The sequence below is a fragment of the Myripristis murdjan genome, chromosome 5 (genome assembly GCF_902150065.1).
Source record: "Myripristis murdjan chromosome 5, fMyrMur1.1, whole genome shotgun sequence".
NCBI classification, from domain to species: Eukaryota; Metazoa; Chordata; class Actinopteri; order Holocentriformes; family Holocentridae; genus Myripristis; species Myripristis murdjan.
The window spans coordinates 11,603,268-11,621,875 of NC_043984.1; the positions used below are offsets into that span (position 1 = coordinate 11,603,268).

General features: G+C 42.1%; 1 protein-coding gene across 1 annotated transcript in view; it reads right to left on the reverse strand.

Moving 5' to 3' along the window:
- The window catches only part of kif5ab (kinesin family member 5A, b), a 56,462-nt gene extending 39,731 nt beyond the window's left edge, over nucleotides 1-16,731 (reverse strand). The window contains exon 1 of the mRNA XM_030052444.1: nucleotides 16,257-16,731. Coding sequence (XP_029908304.1) covers nucleotides 16,257-16,385 — 129 coding nt within the window. The 5' untranslated portion in view covers nucleotides 16,386-16,731. The remainder of the gene's footprint in view (nucleotides 1-16,256) is intronic.
- Nucleotides 16,732-18,608: the final 1,877 nt, after the last annotated feature.

Genomic DNA, 18,608 nt, shown 5'->3' on the forward strand with positions numbered 1-18,608 from the left:
TTTCAAACTTTAATGGGTTTTGCTAATTTAAATGATGCAACTTTTCTTTCTTCATTTTCTTCCTATTTTGAGAAATCATGACTGATTCCATAAACAACAATTCCAGCAAATCATATTTCAAATGCATAGTCCATCGGGATAAAGTACACATTCACATACGCATGTGTACACACACCAACACAGGCTCACATTAGCGCATGTGCCTGCACAAACACAAACAGAATTCATCCAAACAGAGAAAGAGGGATGTATGGATAATTAGATAAACTAACAGATACAGTGAATGCACATTCACTGTTATAAAGGTTGTCCATTTAAAACAACTCAAACGACTAGAGCAAACGATACAAAAAACCAAACATTTCTGAAGGTTTTCTGTGTATTTCTTCATCACGTTTTTTCAGCTGTATTGAGACAAATTACTTGAAATCTATGAGGTAGCTCTATATTCTATTTTCTGGGGCAGCAGAGTGGCAAAATGAGTAGAAAGATGTGTCGGCAAGCACAGTCCCTGCTCAGGTGTCCTCAAGCAAAACACTGATTCCCTTCAAGCTCCAAGTGTTTTGTTCTGTGCCTGAAAAAAGAAAAGAGAAATTTCTCTAAATAAAGTGCTGCTATCATCATCACTGTTGCAGGGCTGGTTTCCAGCAGCGCTTTTCTGTGTAAAGACCAACTAATTACGGTGGAGCTGGATGGGCTGGATGATTACGTCTTTGTCCCATTCCAAAAGTTAAGAAAAGTTAGGAATGGGTTATCATAATTCAAGGAAGACATAACTTTACACACCAAATGTCCACAGAGGGGTGTGGCAGTAACTTTGTGTGCAAACAATATGGGGGCACTGGAGAACTAATTTCTAGTTTAGACATAACTGTCCCATTCATTTTTTCCCCAAAATTTGGTAGACAGTGGCAGAAGTGTCATTGTAATGTCCTCCAGAGTTGGCATAGCAAATGAGAATTGTCTGCAGGACTGACCAAACCAGTTAAACATAAATATAAGATGTGGAAGTAGATGGAAGAGCACATGCCACTGCCGACTGTCAAGATGTCAATTCCATGACAGATATTCTCTATAAGTTAATATTTTGTTCCATGCCCCATCACCAAATCAGGAAATGCCCATGTTGCCAGGACTGTACCCGATAGCCTCTGCCTTCTCAAATTTTAGCCACTTATAGCATAGCCCTTTAATCACAGCATTACAAAACCCAAGCAGCGCTATTGCTCAGTGACAACATGGGAGCTGGTTAGTGATTGTATTTGTTTGCTCGTCCCACAAAATTACCAATGGCTTGAATAAATCACCTTCAAGGTTTTCCGGGAGGTTCACCATTTATCACCCTCTTTTTCAGCTCCCATGCATTTTCATCAGCTTTGAATCTATCACTTGTTACGTCCACCCCACTGTGGACTACTGATCACTCACTTTAAACGATAAATGGCAAATTTGATGTCACGATAAACAGTGAGTTAGATAATAGTTGTATAATGACAGCGTTGGAAGATAATAGATAACGCATGGTGAGCAGTGATGAAAATGGATGTTTTTTTCTTGTCAGATCACCTACAGTTTAAGCAAATTGCCTTTTGATTTACCAATTCATTCTGCAGTTTTCCCCACTCAATTTTTTCCCGTTCTTATGCATTTTCAACACCATTCTTTTCGATTTTGTCACATTCATTGGGTTGAAACTGAGATATACTATTTCCCACAGCGGCTTATGACACCCTCCAGTGTTTCTGTGGTTTAATATGCTACTTGCTCACTAAGTCAATATATTCAGATAGCAACAGGACCTATATTGAGCTAATTTCTCTTTCCTCCCAGTGCGTTCACATTAATGTATTTCATGAAAAAAATCACCACTGCCGAGAATATGTGAAAGTCACCACGGTGGAATCCAATTCACTGTACATAGTAAATGCACTTCTTCTGCGCTTTTACACTCCTCCGACTAGGAGTTACTTTGAAACTGCAGCAAGATCAGTGCAGAAGAGGCACAGGATGAGAGGACATATATAATGACATCGCTGCGAAATAATTAGTTGATGACAGAAAATGGAGATAGTTTGTCTGAACCTGAGCTTTACATCAGAGTGTTTCTCTGTATGTTTCCCCTCTGATTCCTAACAAAGGAGAACTGTTTAGCTCTTGTTTTCAAGTGTTGTAATCACAGCTGCAGGTACAAACAAGCTCCCCATCAGAGCTGATTAGGCCTGGCTCGGCTCCCAGTGATGTATTCATATAGGGCTACACACACACATGCACCAAAGACACCAAACAACAAACAGAGAGAGGGAGAGAGGGAGAAAGGGAGCGGGAGAGGAAGAGAGAGAGGGAGCGCTAGGAATCATGATGCCGTCTTCATTGGGGTGAATAAAACGAGTCAGTTATATAAGCTGGATGAAAAACAGCCCTTTGCCAGCTATTTGTTCCACTGGCTCTACCGTGAAAAGTGCTAATCTGGCCCTGTGCTGCATAAATATGATAATAGCACCAATGTACAAGACACTCTCTAAGCCTTGTATCTGCATGTCCATCTCTCTGACTGCCTGTCCGTCCATGTGGCTGCAGGTACGGAGCATTTGCACACACGCCCATTTGTTTGTCTGTTTGTATCATTTAACGGATGCCTGAGTAATTCTGTGTGCGCATAGTGATGTCGAATGCCGGGATAGAGTGGGGGTGGGGGTGGTGTGTGTGCGTGTGTGTGTGTGTGTGTGCGCTTGCAAATAATATATCCAATTATGTTTGTACATGCAGACAGTGTTCATGCCCGCCGGCTTTGTATGCCATGTCAAACACCCACATGTCCTGTCCAGGCTGCAATGTGCCGTCTGCCAGGATACAAAGAGAGGGCAGCTTGTAGGAATAGGGATGGAGAGAGAGAGAGAGAGAGAGAGAGAGAGAGAGAGAGAGAGAGAGATGCAATTAAAAACTGCAATAGAAGCTGACAGAACTGGAGGGGGGGAGAACAGCAAAAAGCAGACACAAACAAGAGTGAGCAAAAGCGGAAGAGGAGAGAGGAACTAAACGGAAAGAGAGAGTGGAGACGTAATCAACAAAAAGAGCGACTAAGAGGTAGAATAAGAAAACCCAGAGCTGGATACAAGCAAGCAAGAAAAAAAAAAAAAAAAACAGGCAATGATGGAGAAGAGGGGTAGAGAACAAAAAACGAGACTGATGAGAGAGAAAGTAAAAGACACAAAGAGAAGGAGGAGAGGAGTGGTTGCTGCTGCAGCTGAATTCAAATGGAGGACTGTGCAGACTGGGTGCTCGGGCAACACCCCGGGGACCAAAGAGGCCCTTCACAAATCAGAAGGGTGGGAGTGGGCCTAGACACACACACACACACACACACACACACTTACTAAGCCACTTGCCCACTTTACCCCCATGCAAGGAGGTTTAATTCCTGCGTTTCTTAGGCGCAGCCATATCCTCTATCTAAATCCATGGCAAAGTATTCCTCCCTCTATCCTGCGGACATATAGCGAAATATTTAAATGCAGAGCTGGATAAGATGATAAGAAGATTAGGAATGTGTTTCTCCTCCTCCTCCCACACACTGTGGTGGGCTGACAGGCAGGCAGGCAGGCAGGCAGGCTGCTCACTTTGCTCCGTAGCCCTTTATACGCTGTTTTGGTGTTGGTGTGTGAGCTCAGACTAAGGGCAGAGGAGGAGGAGGAGGAGGAGGGGGAAGAGGAGAGGGTCTTGTATTTTTCTCCGTCGTAGCTGTTGGACTTTCTCTCATTCTCTCTCTGTCATGCTCTGTGTGTGTCTCGGTCTCTCTGTCAGACTCAGACTCATCAACACACCCTCTCTGTCTCTCTCTCTCTCTCTCTCTGTCTCTCTCTCTTTCCCCCACACACACTTGAACATACCAACAGTGAGACTGACAGGAGAAGGGCTGAGGCTGCCAATGCCTGCTACATCCTTTAACTTAATCAGCCTTCAAGCCCCAGATAACAGCATCATTAGTGGCGCGCTCTCAACAACAAAGACGCTGGATTGCGTGGTTCACAACTGCAAAAGCTCCACTCAGACAATATTAAAACACTTCGCTGTATTTTCTAGTTCACCCTGCTGACAAGTCTAAGCATAGATCGCGGGGCACAGCGCCTCAGGGCGAACAGGCTCTCAGCACCTCACAGATACAGAGGAATGAGACTAGATGATAGCAGTGTCATTTTGGATCTCTCATGGAGCCATCTCGCACTTGTTATTATTTATGGGGCTCTCTTTTCAGTAATTAATCACCATTCTAGGGAGCTACGTTTACCACCAAAACATTAGACTGTTAGCACTCATCTAATGATTTCATGTATTTTAGAGCATCAAGTTGTTTATAAAAGATCCGCACACAGCAGTGGAGCAATTAGTCCCCCATCGAAGCAGAAAGGTCTGCATAATTCATCAAGGGGATGAGTGAGGGGAAGCAGGAGAGTGGAGAGAGTGGAGCTGAGTGAAGGAAAGATTGTGCTTTGTTCACTAAATTACAGAGCAACGAGAGAAGAGCTACAGTAAAGTGGAACCGCACCGACCTCCCCAGACAGAGAGAGAGAGAGAAAGACAGAGATGGGGAGAGAGTGAGAGTGAGAGTGAGAAAAAAAATTCAAACCACATCAAAATCCAGTCTCCCAAGGATAATGAGAGTGAACGACAGAGAGACAGAGCTAACGACAAAGCAGGGGTGACAAATAATGAGCTGAGAAGTCGGTCAGAAAAACACGGCGCAGATGCAGACGCAGATACACACATACAGCTGCAGAAAGCACAGCAAGAGCCACGCAGAGACATAGTTAGGCTCGTACATTTCTCCCCGTATATGCTTGGGAAATGACACGTCCACTCGAGGTGCTCCTGATTTTATGGGCATCGGAGAGAGCTACTGGATGCACGCACGCACACACACACACGCACAGACAACACACAGCCCAGGACGATCCCCTTTCAGTGAGGTACAGAAATCAGCTGTGATTCAGATCGCAGCCCACTCAACCCGGCTGGAGATGCAGAATGGCATGTGCATCTACCTTGCATATGGATAGGCAGACAGATAGAGAGACAGACAAGTAGAGGAGAGAGAGAGAGAGAGAGAGAACCAAAAGGAGAGCAAAACACTTGTCAGAGATGATGGAGATGCCTCAACACCTAAGTGACACTCTGGCTGTTCCAGCGGTTGCCTGCAAGTCACATTTGATTCCAGCTCTGACCTTCACATGTCTTCTAGTCCCGCACATTAGCACTCACACCGAAAAGCCCACACCAACACCAACCTGAGAACTGGGAGTCGAAAAAAAAAAAAAAAAAAAAGAGAGTTGTCGAGCATGAGCTGGGATCACTGACCTTAGCCTAGAGGAGAAAGCTACAGTTACAACCTGAGACACCTCGCCACCAACCCTGGGCTATTAGCTGTCTCCCATCCCAGAGGGAATATCCAGTGTCTTGCGGCTTCACAATCACTATCTCCATTTACCTCCTAACAGCCAGCCCACTTGAAATTCAGTCTGTCTACGGCGCTACGCCCAGTGGAGAGTGATTTGCACAAGACAAAAGATTATTCCTAATGTGACATCTTTGTCTCTTGCCTGCTTTGACTCCGCACAATGGAGGAAAAAAAAAACAATTACACATGAACGTCAAAAACTTTCAGTGTTAAAATCACCACTGCAACTGTTTATAAATCAACACTTATGGAAAGACAGGTTTGGTCATTTTCAACCCAGGCCATATTAAAATGTTGATACCCGTTATTTCTAAATGTATACACAGCACAGCTTCATTGCTAGCTTTTGGTGAGCAGAAACTTACCTGTTACCTGACTCTGCTGTTAGCTTCTTGTGTTCAGCCTCAGAAACGACTAAAAAAAAGTCCTTACAGAAACCGGGAAAAACTCTGTACAATCTTTCAATTATTCAGGCTGCAAAAGGTGCTTTCTAATAAGTCTGACACTGACATTTACATGACATTTGTGATATACAGCATCTAGTGTATCCACACCGCTCGGCTAACGCTGCGTTCACTTGCCTCTCTGAATTCCAGCCTTGTAAATTTCTGACAACATGATGTTTACCGTGTCAGCTCGGGATAAATGAATGCCTAAAAAAATATAAGGAACTCTGAAATTTTCCACCAAGGAGAATGCCAAAGAAAAGACCATCCATTTTTCCTGAGCAGACAGCGTTAACACGATTTGAAATGAACACAACATTAGCTGGTTTAGCAGCAGAGAGGTGTGGATATAAACAAGGCAATGTGTTATTAAAACGCTAAATGAATTTGGGTGGACAACATTTGGATGTATTTGGCTGCGCTGTGGGTTTCCTGTTTTCAAAAAGGACATTTAATAATATAATGGCTTTTGAGGCTGAGAATTAAAAGGCTAACGGTATGTTTCTCCTAACTTGAGCTAAAGCTAGTGAGGAGGTTGGGCTTGTACATTAGTTAATGAAGAGTATTAAAATATTTAATTTGAAAAATACTGAAGCTATCCTTTAATACCAAAGAAATGCTTGAGGCAATACGCTTACACTCAAAAGGTACACTTTGAAAGTGCTACAATTCAACAGTGCAGGTGTGTACATGAGTTCAATCAAGACTTACATTTGTTATGTGCATTCATAAACTAACACATTGTTTTCACTCCACCATTAAAGCATTAAATCATGTATTCACAATTAATAAATGCTCTCTAACACACTTCTAATACACTACATGATAGTAAGCACATATAGGGATATTGTTAAAGTAATATTGCAATTTTTTGGACAAAATACCATTTTTACGACCATTTTTCTTTATTCTAAACCAAGACAAAATGCTACCCATAGGAACAAGCCACTGGATAAACAGATGTGAAAATGGTATTAAACAACGTATCTCAGTCTAAGTGAGTCAGAAAAGAGTACTCTGCCCAAAATGTTGGAGTATCCCTAAACAAGCATTTTTTTAAACATGCCAATTCGTCCGTTATTGTCCTTTTAATAGCTGTAACTAATCAAAACAGTGTTCCATTATCATCCTTTATCCCTATCATCCATTATTCATCTTTAGTGTGTGCGCTCCTGTATTTTCTAGCCTAAGTTCAAAATCCTGTTTATGAATATTAAGGTTACCCTTATATGTGTTTCCCATTATGTTGTAGTGTGAAAGAAAGCATTTTGTAGCTTTTTACATACCATCATAAATGCTGAATAGGTGATGGGAGTTAGAATGTATATATATATTTTTGTATATATATATTTATCATGAGTTCAATAATTGGATCTTAAGATTTTCTGACACTTTAAAAGGGAGTACAGCATGGCACAAATTATAAAGAAATAAATTAATAAAGAAATTATCTCTAAGGCGCCCCATGGTCTGACTGTGATACCATGGTTATAAGGAATGCTCTTAAAAAAAAAAAAAAAAACAACGCCATCGATCCCTCACTGCCAGTAATTCAATTAGTACACTACCCTGTGCGCCAGGCTTATTGACTAGTATTAGGGGAGAGGTAATGTTCCAGTGAAACAATGATGTGGGCAAATCATGATGCGACATCTCCACTTCTGTACCAAACCACAATGAGTGTGTTTCGTGTGGTCCTGATCCATAGTCCCAATTACATCTGAATCCAGAGCTCGCTGCCATGACTAATCCTCAAAAGCACAAGCACCAGAGGACAACACATAATCCAGCCTATATGCCACCAGGCTGTATTGCACCATTAGTCTGAGCCCTGTTAATGACCACATATGGCAGGGAATAATCAGTCAAACCATAAAGGGGCAGGATCAAACAAACGGAAATATAGCGAAACAAGCATGCATTTCTATCAACATGTATACGCTGGTGGCAATTATTAAATCCAACGCGGCTAGGGGAATGACTGTTGGAAACTGTTTCAATCCAAGAACTAGCACAGAGAAATGATTTAAATTTGTTGCAAAAATCAACAACATGGTTAAAGGGATTCTCTTTGTAACTCAGCCGCGACTAATGACGGAGCCATGCAGTGAGTTAATTTGGATAACAAAAGGCCCCGAGAAAAAAAAAAAAGGCTGCTATTAAGAGTTAGCATGAAATGGAATTAATTAGTAACTCAGGGAGAGGCGAACGAAAGAGGGAACGGTGGTAAAAGAGTAAAAAATCATTCAGTGATTATTGATGCAGTTTGAGTACCTGCTGGGAGCCACAAAAAAAGCATCAGCGTCGTTGCTCTGTAACCGACGGAAGTGTCTGTCAAAGTCTGGGTCAAAATCCAGGTTTGGATTTCAGGCAGCGATTGGAAGTTCCTGTTCTGCAAGGCAGTTTAAATAATATACTGCTGGTTACCTAAGAACAGGGTATATTCGATTAACCATAATCAGAGAGTGTGTAATCAGTTTTGGGGCGCAAGAAAAATGTGCTTAAAAACCACATCTTTCCACAAATGGCTCCCCTGAGAAATGTTTGCAAGCCAGCGACCCAGAGTAGATGTAAATGTTCTGAAGTGTCAGCTCCATACACTGGACTGTGATTAATGGAGAGAGCAGGACCTCGGCATGCAGGGGGCAGGGACGCTCAGATAAACTCCCCTCTCCATAGGTTTCCATGCTGTCCTCTAGAGTCAGACTAATACTGTACAAACGGCATAGGGTCTCGGAGTGTGCATACACGTGTGAGCATGTGCAGCTCAACGTACTGCCCACAGATGCCACGGGCAGACATGGGGAAGCAGGCGGGATCCTGGACGGGGCCGTGGCTAATGAGGAGAGGATGCTCCATTGACGTTGCCTGAAGCTGGAAGCCTGGTAGTCACAGCTCACTTCTGACATAAAAGGAGAGAAATGGGCAGGAAAGTCTTGATGAACCGACACATGCTTATCTAACCCTGGCACATGTGAGCACTGAGTAAAAATAAAGATGGGCTGCGGGAAGTAGCAGCTAATATCCTGCTGAGTGTGACTGCTGCAGCCAAAATTGGTGTCAATATAATATTAATATTGCGGGGAAAAATGGTGGGAGAGCTGACAGCCCTTGCAGATCATGGAAAGAATTTGATTTTCTACAGCGGAGAGTATGGCCACTTCAGCATGAAGTACCGGTTACAATATTGTTTTTCTCTTGGTATGTTGCAATATTCACCTCATCAAGTCTTTTTCATTTTGTAGACCCCTCATTCTTCTGCGTGGTGTGTTGGAAACACCACCAAGTAATTTGGCTTTTTCCTATTCGAGCTCTAGCTTTCCCCCTTGACACCATTAAAACCTACTAGAAGCCCCTACCTGACTTAATGAGATGGGAGATGAGCCTTGGCTTCTTCTCTCACATCTTCCCAAAACTGCTGCTGAGTCATGAGGATATGAGCAGCAGAATCATTACACCATGAAATATGGCTAGGCAGAGGAAAATACTGTGAAGGGCGTATTGAGAGAGAGAGAGAGAGAGAGAGAGAGAGAGAGAGAGAGAGAGAGAGAGAGAGAGAGAGAGAGAATAAGATAACTCTTTCTAAAGAGTTGGTGAAATTGCACCTGCCCTGGCACTAAAGTGGCCATGAGGGCTTTCTGTTTTTGCTTTTTTTTTTTTTTTTTTTTTTTTTTTTGCACATACAGTAAAAGAAAAAAAAAAAACACTGCAGAGAAATAGCTTGAGCCAGACATTGTTTTGATTGAGACTTTACATGCTGTGCAACATGCATTGGCGACAGTTTGTTTCAACAGCAGCTGTCAGCACCAAGCACCCCCAAACCCCACCCCCCAACCTCAATTTGTTGGCTTGACATGTAAGCAAGAAAAGCTGCGAGAAGAGAAGAGAATCAATTCTAAAGTCAAGCCTGATGGGAGAGGCGCTGCTCTTCTGTCAGAAAATTGAACAACAGCCTCCAAACCGATGAATAATCAACTCATCTTCAATAACACGACATGCCTGTTTGCCGCGATGGTGGCGAGTTGTGTGATCTGAATTCATTTCCACAGATTCTCACGAAAAAAAAAAAAATGTAATGGTACAGGACAATCAAAGTGGCTTTTTGTGGTAAGAGCATTGTGAAGGGATGGCACAGAAAAGAGCAAAGCCTTAGGAAATATAGCGTATTTTAAATTATGGTGTGTGTGAATGCAATATATTTCTTTGAACCTTCTGGTGGCAGAATGGGGTTGTTCACATACCACTGATCTTGTCTTGACTTTGCAGAAAAAAATGGAAACAGTGGGTATTTCACATATGGGCACAGCAGCCTCAAGCTTTGTGGAGTCTCCATAAGCTGTTGCAAGCATACAGGGAAACAGGCAGGCAATCCATAGAATTATAAATGGTGCGCAGAAAACAGAAAATCAATAGTTCTTTAACGGGTGCATTTCCATTGGACTCGCTAACTCAGGTGAGGGGACTTTACTCATTTCATGGCAAACAAGTCAGCCCCCCCCCCCCCCCCCCCCCCTCATTCCCCTTCCATCTGTCATGGTTGACACGAAAAGAAAATCAAATAGCTCCATATTACCACCAAGATGACAGGAAGGTCAATTCAGAGGCAAGACATTTGATATAATGAGTTTTTTAACTAAAGCCAACAGCCATATAACACCCCACCAATCACATACACACACACACACACACACACACACACACACACACACATACACACACACTTCAGTGCTGAAAATGACAAGATAATGGCTGACAATCAGGTCAACAAAACCCTTTGGAAAGGGTCTTTCTTCTTCTTCTTCTTCTTCTTCTTCTTCTTCTTCTTCTTCTTCTTCTTCTTCCTCTTCTTCTTCTTCCTCTTCTTCTTCTTAACAGGGCCAAAACTAAATCAGTTTGGCCTTTCTCTGGGATACAGGCTCATTAAAACAAGTAGAGACCTATGGCAAAGGGGGCCTTTAGTTTCACCCAATGAACCATAGTTCAAGACACACTGTTTCAAAGTAACTCCTGTGTGGAGATAGAAGGCAAGCAATGGTGAGGGATCAAATATTTTGTGCTAACAAGGGAGGAATGTCAACCCTCCTTGCCCCTTTGAGCTAAACTCACCCCAAGTGTGTACCTTAAAATAATCACAAGAGTTTACAGCCACAGGCAGATGACCATAACATAATTTCAGTGGACAAAGGGAAGCTACATGATGCTGTTTCTCCTCTTGAGGTCTTTTTGTGGGTCTTCAGGTTCTTGTAGCACAAGAGAAAGGTAACACAATAAAGGAACAACAAGCCCAAGGGTACAGTCATTTTATATTGCCTCCTAAATTAAAACTTTGTCATCTATACTGCCATTGGCATCAATGTGTACAAAAAAATCCATCTTAGGTAACCCTGGCTTACGTACTGCACATGTGACACTAGAGCATAACATATGCATGCCATTGCCTTAAAGCAAGAAAAAAAAATCCCATAGCTTGCCATCGCAGAGGCGGCCATGCTTGTTTATTTATTCATAGCACTGAATCTGAAGTGTGATTCATCGTGGCATTTTTTTGCCTGCCAGAAGATTAGGAGGGACAATCTGGCCCCTGTGACAGTGCATTATTGCAGACAGTGAAATACTAGAGACAGCTGTGTCACTCCACTATGGAGGAACACAAAGGCCGTGCCGTGGGGCAGAACAGGCAGGGTATGGTTATTACTGTCACACAGCTACAGGGCCCTAAAGGGCTGAACAGGTGGCTATCTATGTGAGATGGAAAAAAACGAAGGCACAACAAAAAAAATATATTAATAATCCCTTTAGCTTTCATGTCACACAGGTGGGGGCTGCAATATATGCCTGCTATCATTAAAATCTCCCAAGAAATGAGTTGTTTTTTACCTAACGCCCTGAATGTGCTTCATGAAATAGCTGAGAAGTCTCACTGTCTCATTATTGGGATCTTTGCCAAACAAGATTACCACTATGTTCCATATTTAATTTGATCACAACTATACTGCATTGCAGACAAGATGCCACATCATTATTCCTGGTGTCAGGTGGTAATGAGTTGTCCTGCTCAGCAATGGAACGACAAACCCTGCAGATATTGGTTAGGACTCTACCTGTGTTTGAAGTCCTGCTTCTTATATGCTTGCATTGTTGCTCCACCCTTAAGATGAATTGTTTAGATAACTCAAAGTGTATGCAGCAAGGGGCATGTTGCTGCATAATGAATCATAGGGTTCATGTGCAAGTTCAGTCTCATGTTCTCAGGACTTGAGCAAACAGTTTGAGATCAGGTAGTCCACAGAAGCACAAATGGAAAAGAACACATTGTAATCTGTCACGTTTAAAAGCTAGTTTATTTGATGGAACGGTGACTCTACGTTGTCGATTTTAGTTTTTTGATTTGTGTTTCGGTTTGTGTTTCAAGATAGATTTCTACTGCCCTTTAGCCTGTCACTTTACTGATCACGCACACCCTACTGCCAAGTGCCCATTCAAGTGTGGACTCTTTAGACTCAGCTGCCAAAAAAATGAAACAATCATGTACTTTGATGATTGGCTCTGACTCACTGATAGTTCATGCTCTTTCCATATTTTTTTCCAGCTGAATCTAAATGGTCCTTGCTTCAATCGACCCACAGCAATTTTGCATACTGCACTTTTAGGTTTCAGGGCATACAGCACATCGGGCTACACAGAGGGCTTGTTAATGACAGAAGATTATGGCAAAGATAACTTTAACTTGGATCCATTTTTTGGGAACACTACAGCCTTTGGGTCTAAATGAGGAGCTTGATAAAAGTGTTTTGATGTGATGTATTACAATGTTGCATGTATGTTCTGTTTTATGATAGTTCTGGCCTAATGAGGATACAAAACACTCTCTTGTTAATTACAACATATTCATTCACCAAGTAAATACCATGTAAAATTTTGTATATTACACACTTCTTTTGTCTGTATACACTGTGTAGTCTATGAGGTACCTTTGGGACTACAGCTGCCACATATTGCGATCACAGGAGCGATTCAATGACATCAACACCTTTTATACGGCTTTGTTCACTTGTTACCTGCTCATGCCTTGAAGAGGATCTCTGAGTGAGAGTTTAGATGTTTTTTTTTACACTTTTTAAATGTGTGGATGCCTGCTAAACTCTTTCAAGATGGACCAAAATGAACACACATCAACCTATCAGTGGCTGTATAATAACATAAGGTTTTATAGTGTATATATAGGCTATATATACACGCAGGCCTATATTGTAAACCAAACAAATGACCAGGCACAGTACTAATTTAGGGTTAGCTACATTAAGATGTATAGTTTATGTCTGAGAGCACTGAGTCCCAGATTCGCATTTCACTCCCTCAGTTCCATAGCCTGTCTGAGTCATCAATATTCAAGTCTGAGCCAAGCCAATCATCAAAATCTAAACTTGAGTCATACTTAAGTTTCAGTCCAGGGCTCAAGTACAACAACAGTGCCAACCACTGTACTTCTCAAACAATTTCATCAACTAAAATGTTTTGAGGCCACGAAAATGAGGTCAATACCTCGATATTGATGTTGTGACAATATTGTAATTATGGCTATTGGTGCTTTCACAAATAATTGAGCCTACAAAATGACACTTTTCATTTTAAAAAAATCATTAGTTATGTGAATATGATGACCAAGCAGGTAAAGGCAAATAATAATACTGCTAGAACAGTCTAATAGGTGCATAAAACTGCATAGCTTTACTTTAATGCAGCCTTTAAAACCAGGAATTATGATATCCAAAATCCAAGACAATATCTAGTCTTATATCACAACATCTATATAATACCAATATATTGCCCAGCCTGAACAGAGGGATTATGTTTTAATTCAGTCTACACAAACACATTAAATTGTTGTGATATCGGCCTTCACAGCGCTCTAGGACACCTTCTGCCTGCTACCCAGGTGGGTACAAACAATCACTCAGTCACTCAAATCATCACCTCTGTCAGTTCACGAGTCCTAGAGGGACCGTTTCTCAAATAAATTTGGGGCCATCAACACTGCCCAGATGTGAATTGTTTTTATCAACCGTCACATTGTGAGTGCCTCACACTCGGTACAGGATCCCTGGAGCAGGACTGTCTGCCAGGCGGCCTGAAATTTTTAATCCTGATCTAATCTGACGGCCGCAGCATTTCAACTCTTAGGAGACATATTTTTCACAACTTCCTGGCAAAGCGTTCTGGAGCTGCTACACCAACACCGCACAAGGGAAATACACAGTCAGAATACATTTGCACACCCTAAAAACACCACATCCCTCATGCCTCCAAAGTAATTACACTTACAAAGATGAAACTGTGCATATGCTTTTGTGATCGCATTTATCTGAACAAAACAGAGGGAGAAAATTTGTGGGGGAGGTGGTAAATGAAATGAACGAAAACGTACCTACAGAACCGCATGATTTATTTCGAGACAGAATGGGTTTCCAAGGCCCCCGCTGTTGCACCTCAAAATATATGTGCCATGCAAAAGTGTTGGTAGGCAACAAATCATTATGCTGTATAGGTTCCTGATCACATTTTCAATGACTGTGCAATATGTTCTGTGAGCATTTGTGAAGCTTTCCATCTGTGACCGTCTGTTGAATGAGGTAGTTCATTGTTTTGGCACAACTTGAATCGAACGCAGGCAATTTCATCTCTAGAAATACTGACATCAACCAAACCATGTCAAGAAACTCTAGTGACCCAAGGAATTCAATACAAATTAAAAAATGAGATGACAGCTTCATAATCCACAAGGACAAGTACCTGTATGCTTCACCTCTCTGCTGTCTTCACATCGATTCAAAATGCCTTTACAGTCATCAAGAGCGATGCATGCGCAAGTGACGTTTCAAGCTGCTGCCAACTTTCCATCCCAAAATAACATCAAATATATGATAATGGGTTTTTGATCTGCTTGTGGGAAAGATCCAACTGCTAGATAGTACAACTAGGTTTGCAGGACAACCACATAGGGATATCAATCCCAGCAATCTGTGTTGCATTTCAATGTGTGTGTGTGTGTGTGTGTGTGTGTGTGTGTGTGTGTCTGTAACAACAAAGTAAGACAATAGGGATTTCCTGCTGACTTCATCACTTGAAGGCTAAAGCCCCCCCAGGCCCAATGGGTGTGGATTTCTTTTGTGTTTCAGCCTCTCTCTCTCTCTCTCTCTGCTCATTTGCCTGTGTGTATGTATGTGTGTGTATGAGTGTGTGTGTGTGTGTGTGTGTGTGTGTGTGTACATGTGTGTGCGCATGTTGGCCCAGATACACTTGGCATGTAAAGAAGAGCAACATTTGCATTTAGAGCACTGTAATCTTCCTCATACTGGCCAATGATTATGCTAAAATGTCATCGGCGGAGGGAGCACCATCACACTTTTAACCTCAGCCTCAGGTATCTATTCATCTATTCACCACCCTGCAAAACACTGTCACTTTGCAGCTAATTTCCATTGCTTTTACAAAGCAGTGGCAGCAATCTACACCTGCAATTCAATTTATACTACTGAGCGACTGCAAAGGCAAAATCCACCATCCTTTCACTGGGTTGGAACCAGCCACAGAGCATAATTATCACTCTCATTAGACTCGCACTACCTCATAATTTAACGGTGCAGGGTGGCTGTGCGCGAGATACAGCCGAAATAAGACCATTAGTCCTGCTTATTAATATTCTGAGACAGAAAATGCGTGTGAATCCAGCAAATCAATGCGAGAGAAGCAGCAAGTAATGAACAACACAATTTAGAATCACAAAGGTGGGGTCGACGCCACAGGGTGCATTTTCAGAAACTAACGAGTCTCAAGTTATTTTTGTTTTTTGTTTTTTTTTTCCTCTCACATGTCTGCCAAAGCTCGGGGCTGTTGCGTTTAATGATCCTGAAATCAATTTTCATGTGAACCAGAAACGCTGGCAAATCATCTTCAACCTTTGGCTCTTGTCAATAACATGGCATGAGCGTCTGTTATACATGAATAATTAATCATTAATATGATGTAGCCCTTTTCCCTGCAAGGCTTCCATGAGAATTTGACAAGCCCTTTGGTACAATTGCCTGTTGGTAGCAGGATACAAAATACCGAGCAAGTTAATGCACACTTTATGCATCATGCTCATATTCCCGTGCTCAAGAGGCTGCACTTTATATAGCTGATTTGATCCATTTTACAGGCAATATAAGCTTTCAGACTTGGCTGAGCAGCATTTAATGTGTTGTGTGCGAGATGCAAAGTGTAACCCCTAGCGTTAGCCTTTTTGGAAGATCCCCACATCGATTGCATGGAAGGATGGATAGAAGATAGACGGGAAGAGATCAGTCGAAATAACTTACCCCAAGGATGACAGTGTCATCTCCTTGAAATGTTGGGATGAACTTATCTCCACGGATAATTTCGGACTGGTTGAGCGGACGAAAACGGCACAACACCTTGATGTTACATTCTGCGTTAGCATCAGCCATTGTGGAAAATTATTGGGCGCGTTTCCAAAAATAGAGAGAGGGATTTCTTAAACCCCCGGGCAACCTTTCTCCCGCAGGCTATTGTGCGCAGACTAAGAAGCGCAGGCTATGCCCACATGCAAACTGTCTCCGCAAATGACAGGCGAAGCATTTGGAGGAGTGGGCAATTTCGAGTTTTAGGAGCTACTACAACAAAATAGGAAGACATATAAAACCAACAACAAGCCCCTTTGGAGAGTTTTTTGCTCGTTTCGAATGCCCTCAGAGCAAAGCCAGGTGCAGTTGGAGGTTTGGAAAGATGAGGAGTTGTAATTGGGAGTGTATTCCGAGCTGGTCCGGTGTGCTGTGTGTGGATAGGCTGCAGGGTTTGCAGGAGCATGCCTTGCATCAGTGACAGACGGCCCCCTGCTCTCTCAGTGGGGGCGGGGCGTGGTCACAGGAGCGGCTCGCATCCTCTCATCAGCACCGCCGAGCCGCGGGGCCCGGGAGGAGGAGCAAGCCAACAGCTCCAACTCTGCCTCTAATCCTGCCAATGGGTTGGCTTGGATGCAAAGTTGAGATGCATATCCTGCTGTTCAGTTATCTAGCATCGCATTTTTTACGTGACCGACTGGCTCAAAGTATTGCCAGGGTCCAGAGTTGACCACTCACTGTCAACTCGGACCATCCATTTGAAGCATAAAGACAAAATAGCTTGGTTCCATCGCGTTTGTGGTTGCACTTATTTATTTGCATTACAATGCAAGATGCAAAGCTTTTTAAAATGTAACCCTCCTGTTACTTTCAATTTTGCCAACATTTTTTTTTTTAAATCAAGCGTGGTTAAGTTGAACCCATAAATTTAAACCTCCAGAAAATGATTATAATTATAACTGTTATTCAAGTTTATGTGTCTTGCTGACTACTTAAATAACCCTTTAAATAAAACATACTCACCCAACCACCACCTCTACCTCACTCCATTATGCATCAAAGTTCTTGTAGGAATCATGTTTTTTCTTCCCAAATATCACATTAACTATCACTGGTTCTCTCACTACCACAGGTGTGGTTATGTTAGGTGAGGGCCCTAAAGCAGAAGGAAGTTTTTTTTGAAGATTATAAATAGCATGTTCTAGTTCCTCAGTGTCATCCAACACAACTTAAACAAATGTCTGTAAAAGATTATATTTCTTATACGTTTTTTACAGCTACAAAAGCCTGGAGTCAATTTGATCCCAAACAAACACAGATGCACACAAAATATGCTCAGGACATTGAAAACATATGGTCATGCTAATTGTATGTTTACCCTTTTGTCCCCATTAAATTAAGAAAAGTCATGAAATATGAGGCAAAAATGATGTTAATTATGCATTTAGAGTCACTGAACAGTGAAAGTGGTTAACTTGACCCCAAAGAGGGTTAGTAGCTAACACAGTGAAAGGTTAGTGATAACAACACAGTGAAAGGTTAGTAATAACAGCACAGTGAAAGGTTTGGCTACAAGACTGTACATGACTGCCTGGAAATGGACTCCAGGTTACATAAGCCTGTGCCATGGTGCACTGTAGCCTCCAGTCTGCTGGAAAAGCCATGGTAGTGCAGGTCATTTGCTGAATGATTTGCACCAGATGTATGTAATCTAAATCACATTAGGCTTGACCTAACAAGCCTGGCTGGTAGCCTCTAAATTGCTTTTAGGCTAATTTAGCAGCACACGCTCTGCTGCTGTAAGTCCCATGCAAACCTCCACTGGCATTTATTTTGCCTTGCCTTAATGTTATACGACGCTTTTTGCATGCATACAAGATATAAAGACTTGTAGACCCTCTGCATAATATTTAAAAAATGCTTGAGTGTAGAGCCTAAATGAACAAAATTTAATAAGGTGGACCAAATTTTTACTACTGAATGATTTTTCTTACACATGTACTTTCTTTGGCTAGACCACTCCAGAGGTTTGCCTGGACCTTTAGCCCCACCATGTGACTGCTATTTGTTACAGTTTAACCACCAAATAAAATCAAACTAATTTAGTTGTTAAAGTGGGAAGGTAACGGAGGAATTATTGACACGACAGCGATGAGTGCTCTGATATATAATCAAAACGAGCTCAAAAATGACTAACAGCATAGTTAAATCGTATTAGAAAACAGTCGATGCTCCATTGTATTAGGTGCGCTTGTTTTGTCACTTTGGAAGCCCGTCCAACGGAGCAGTGTCTCATTCCACAGATAGAAA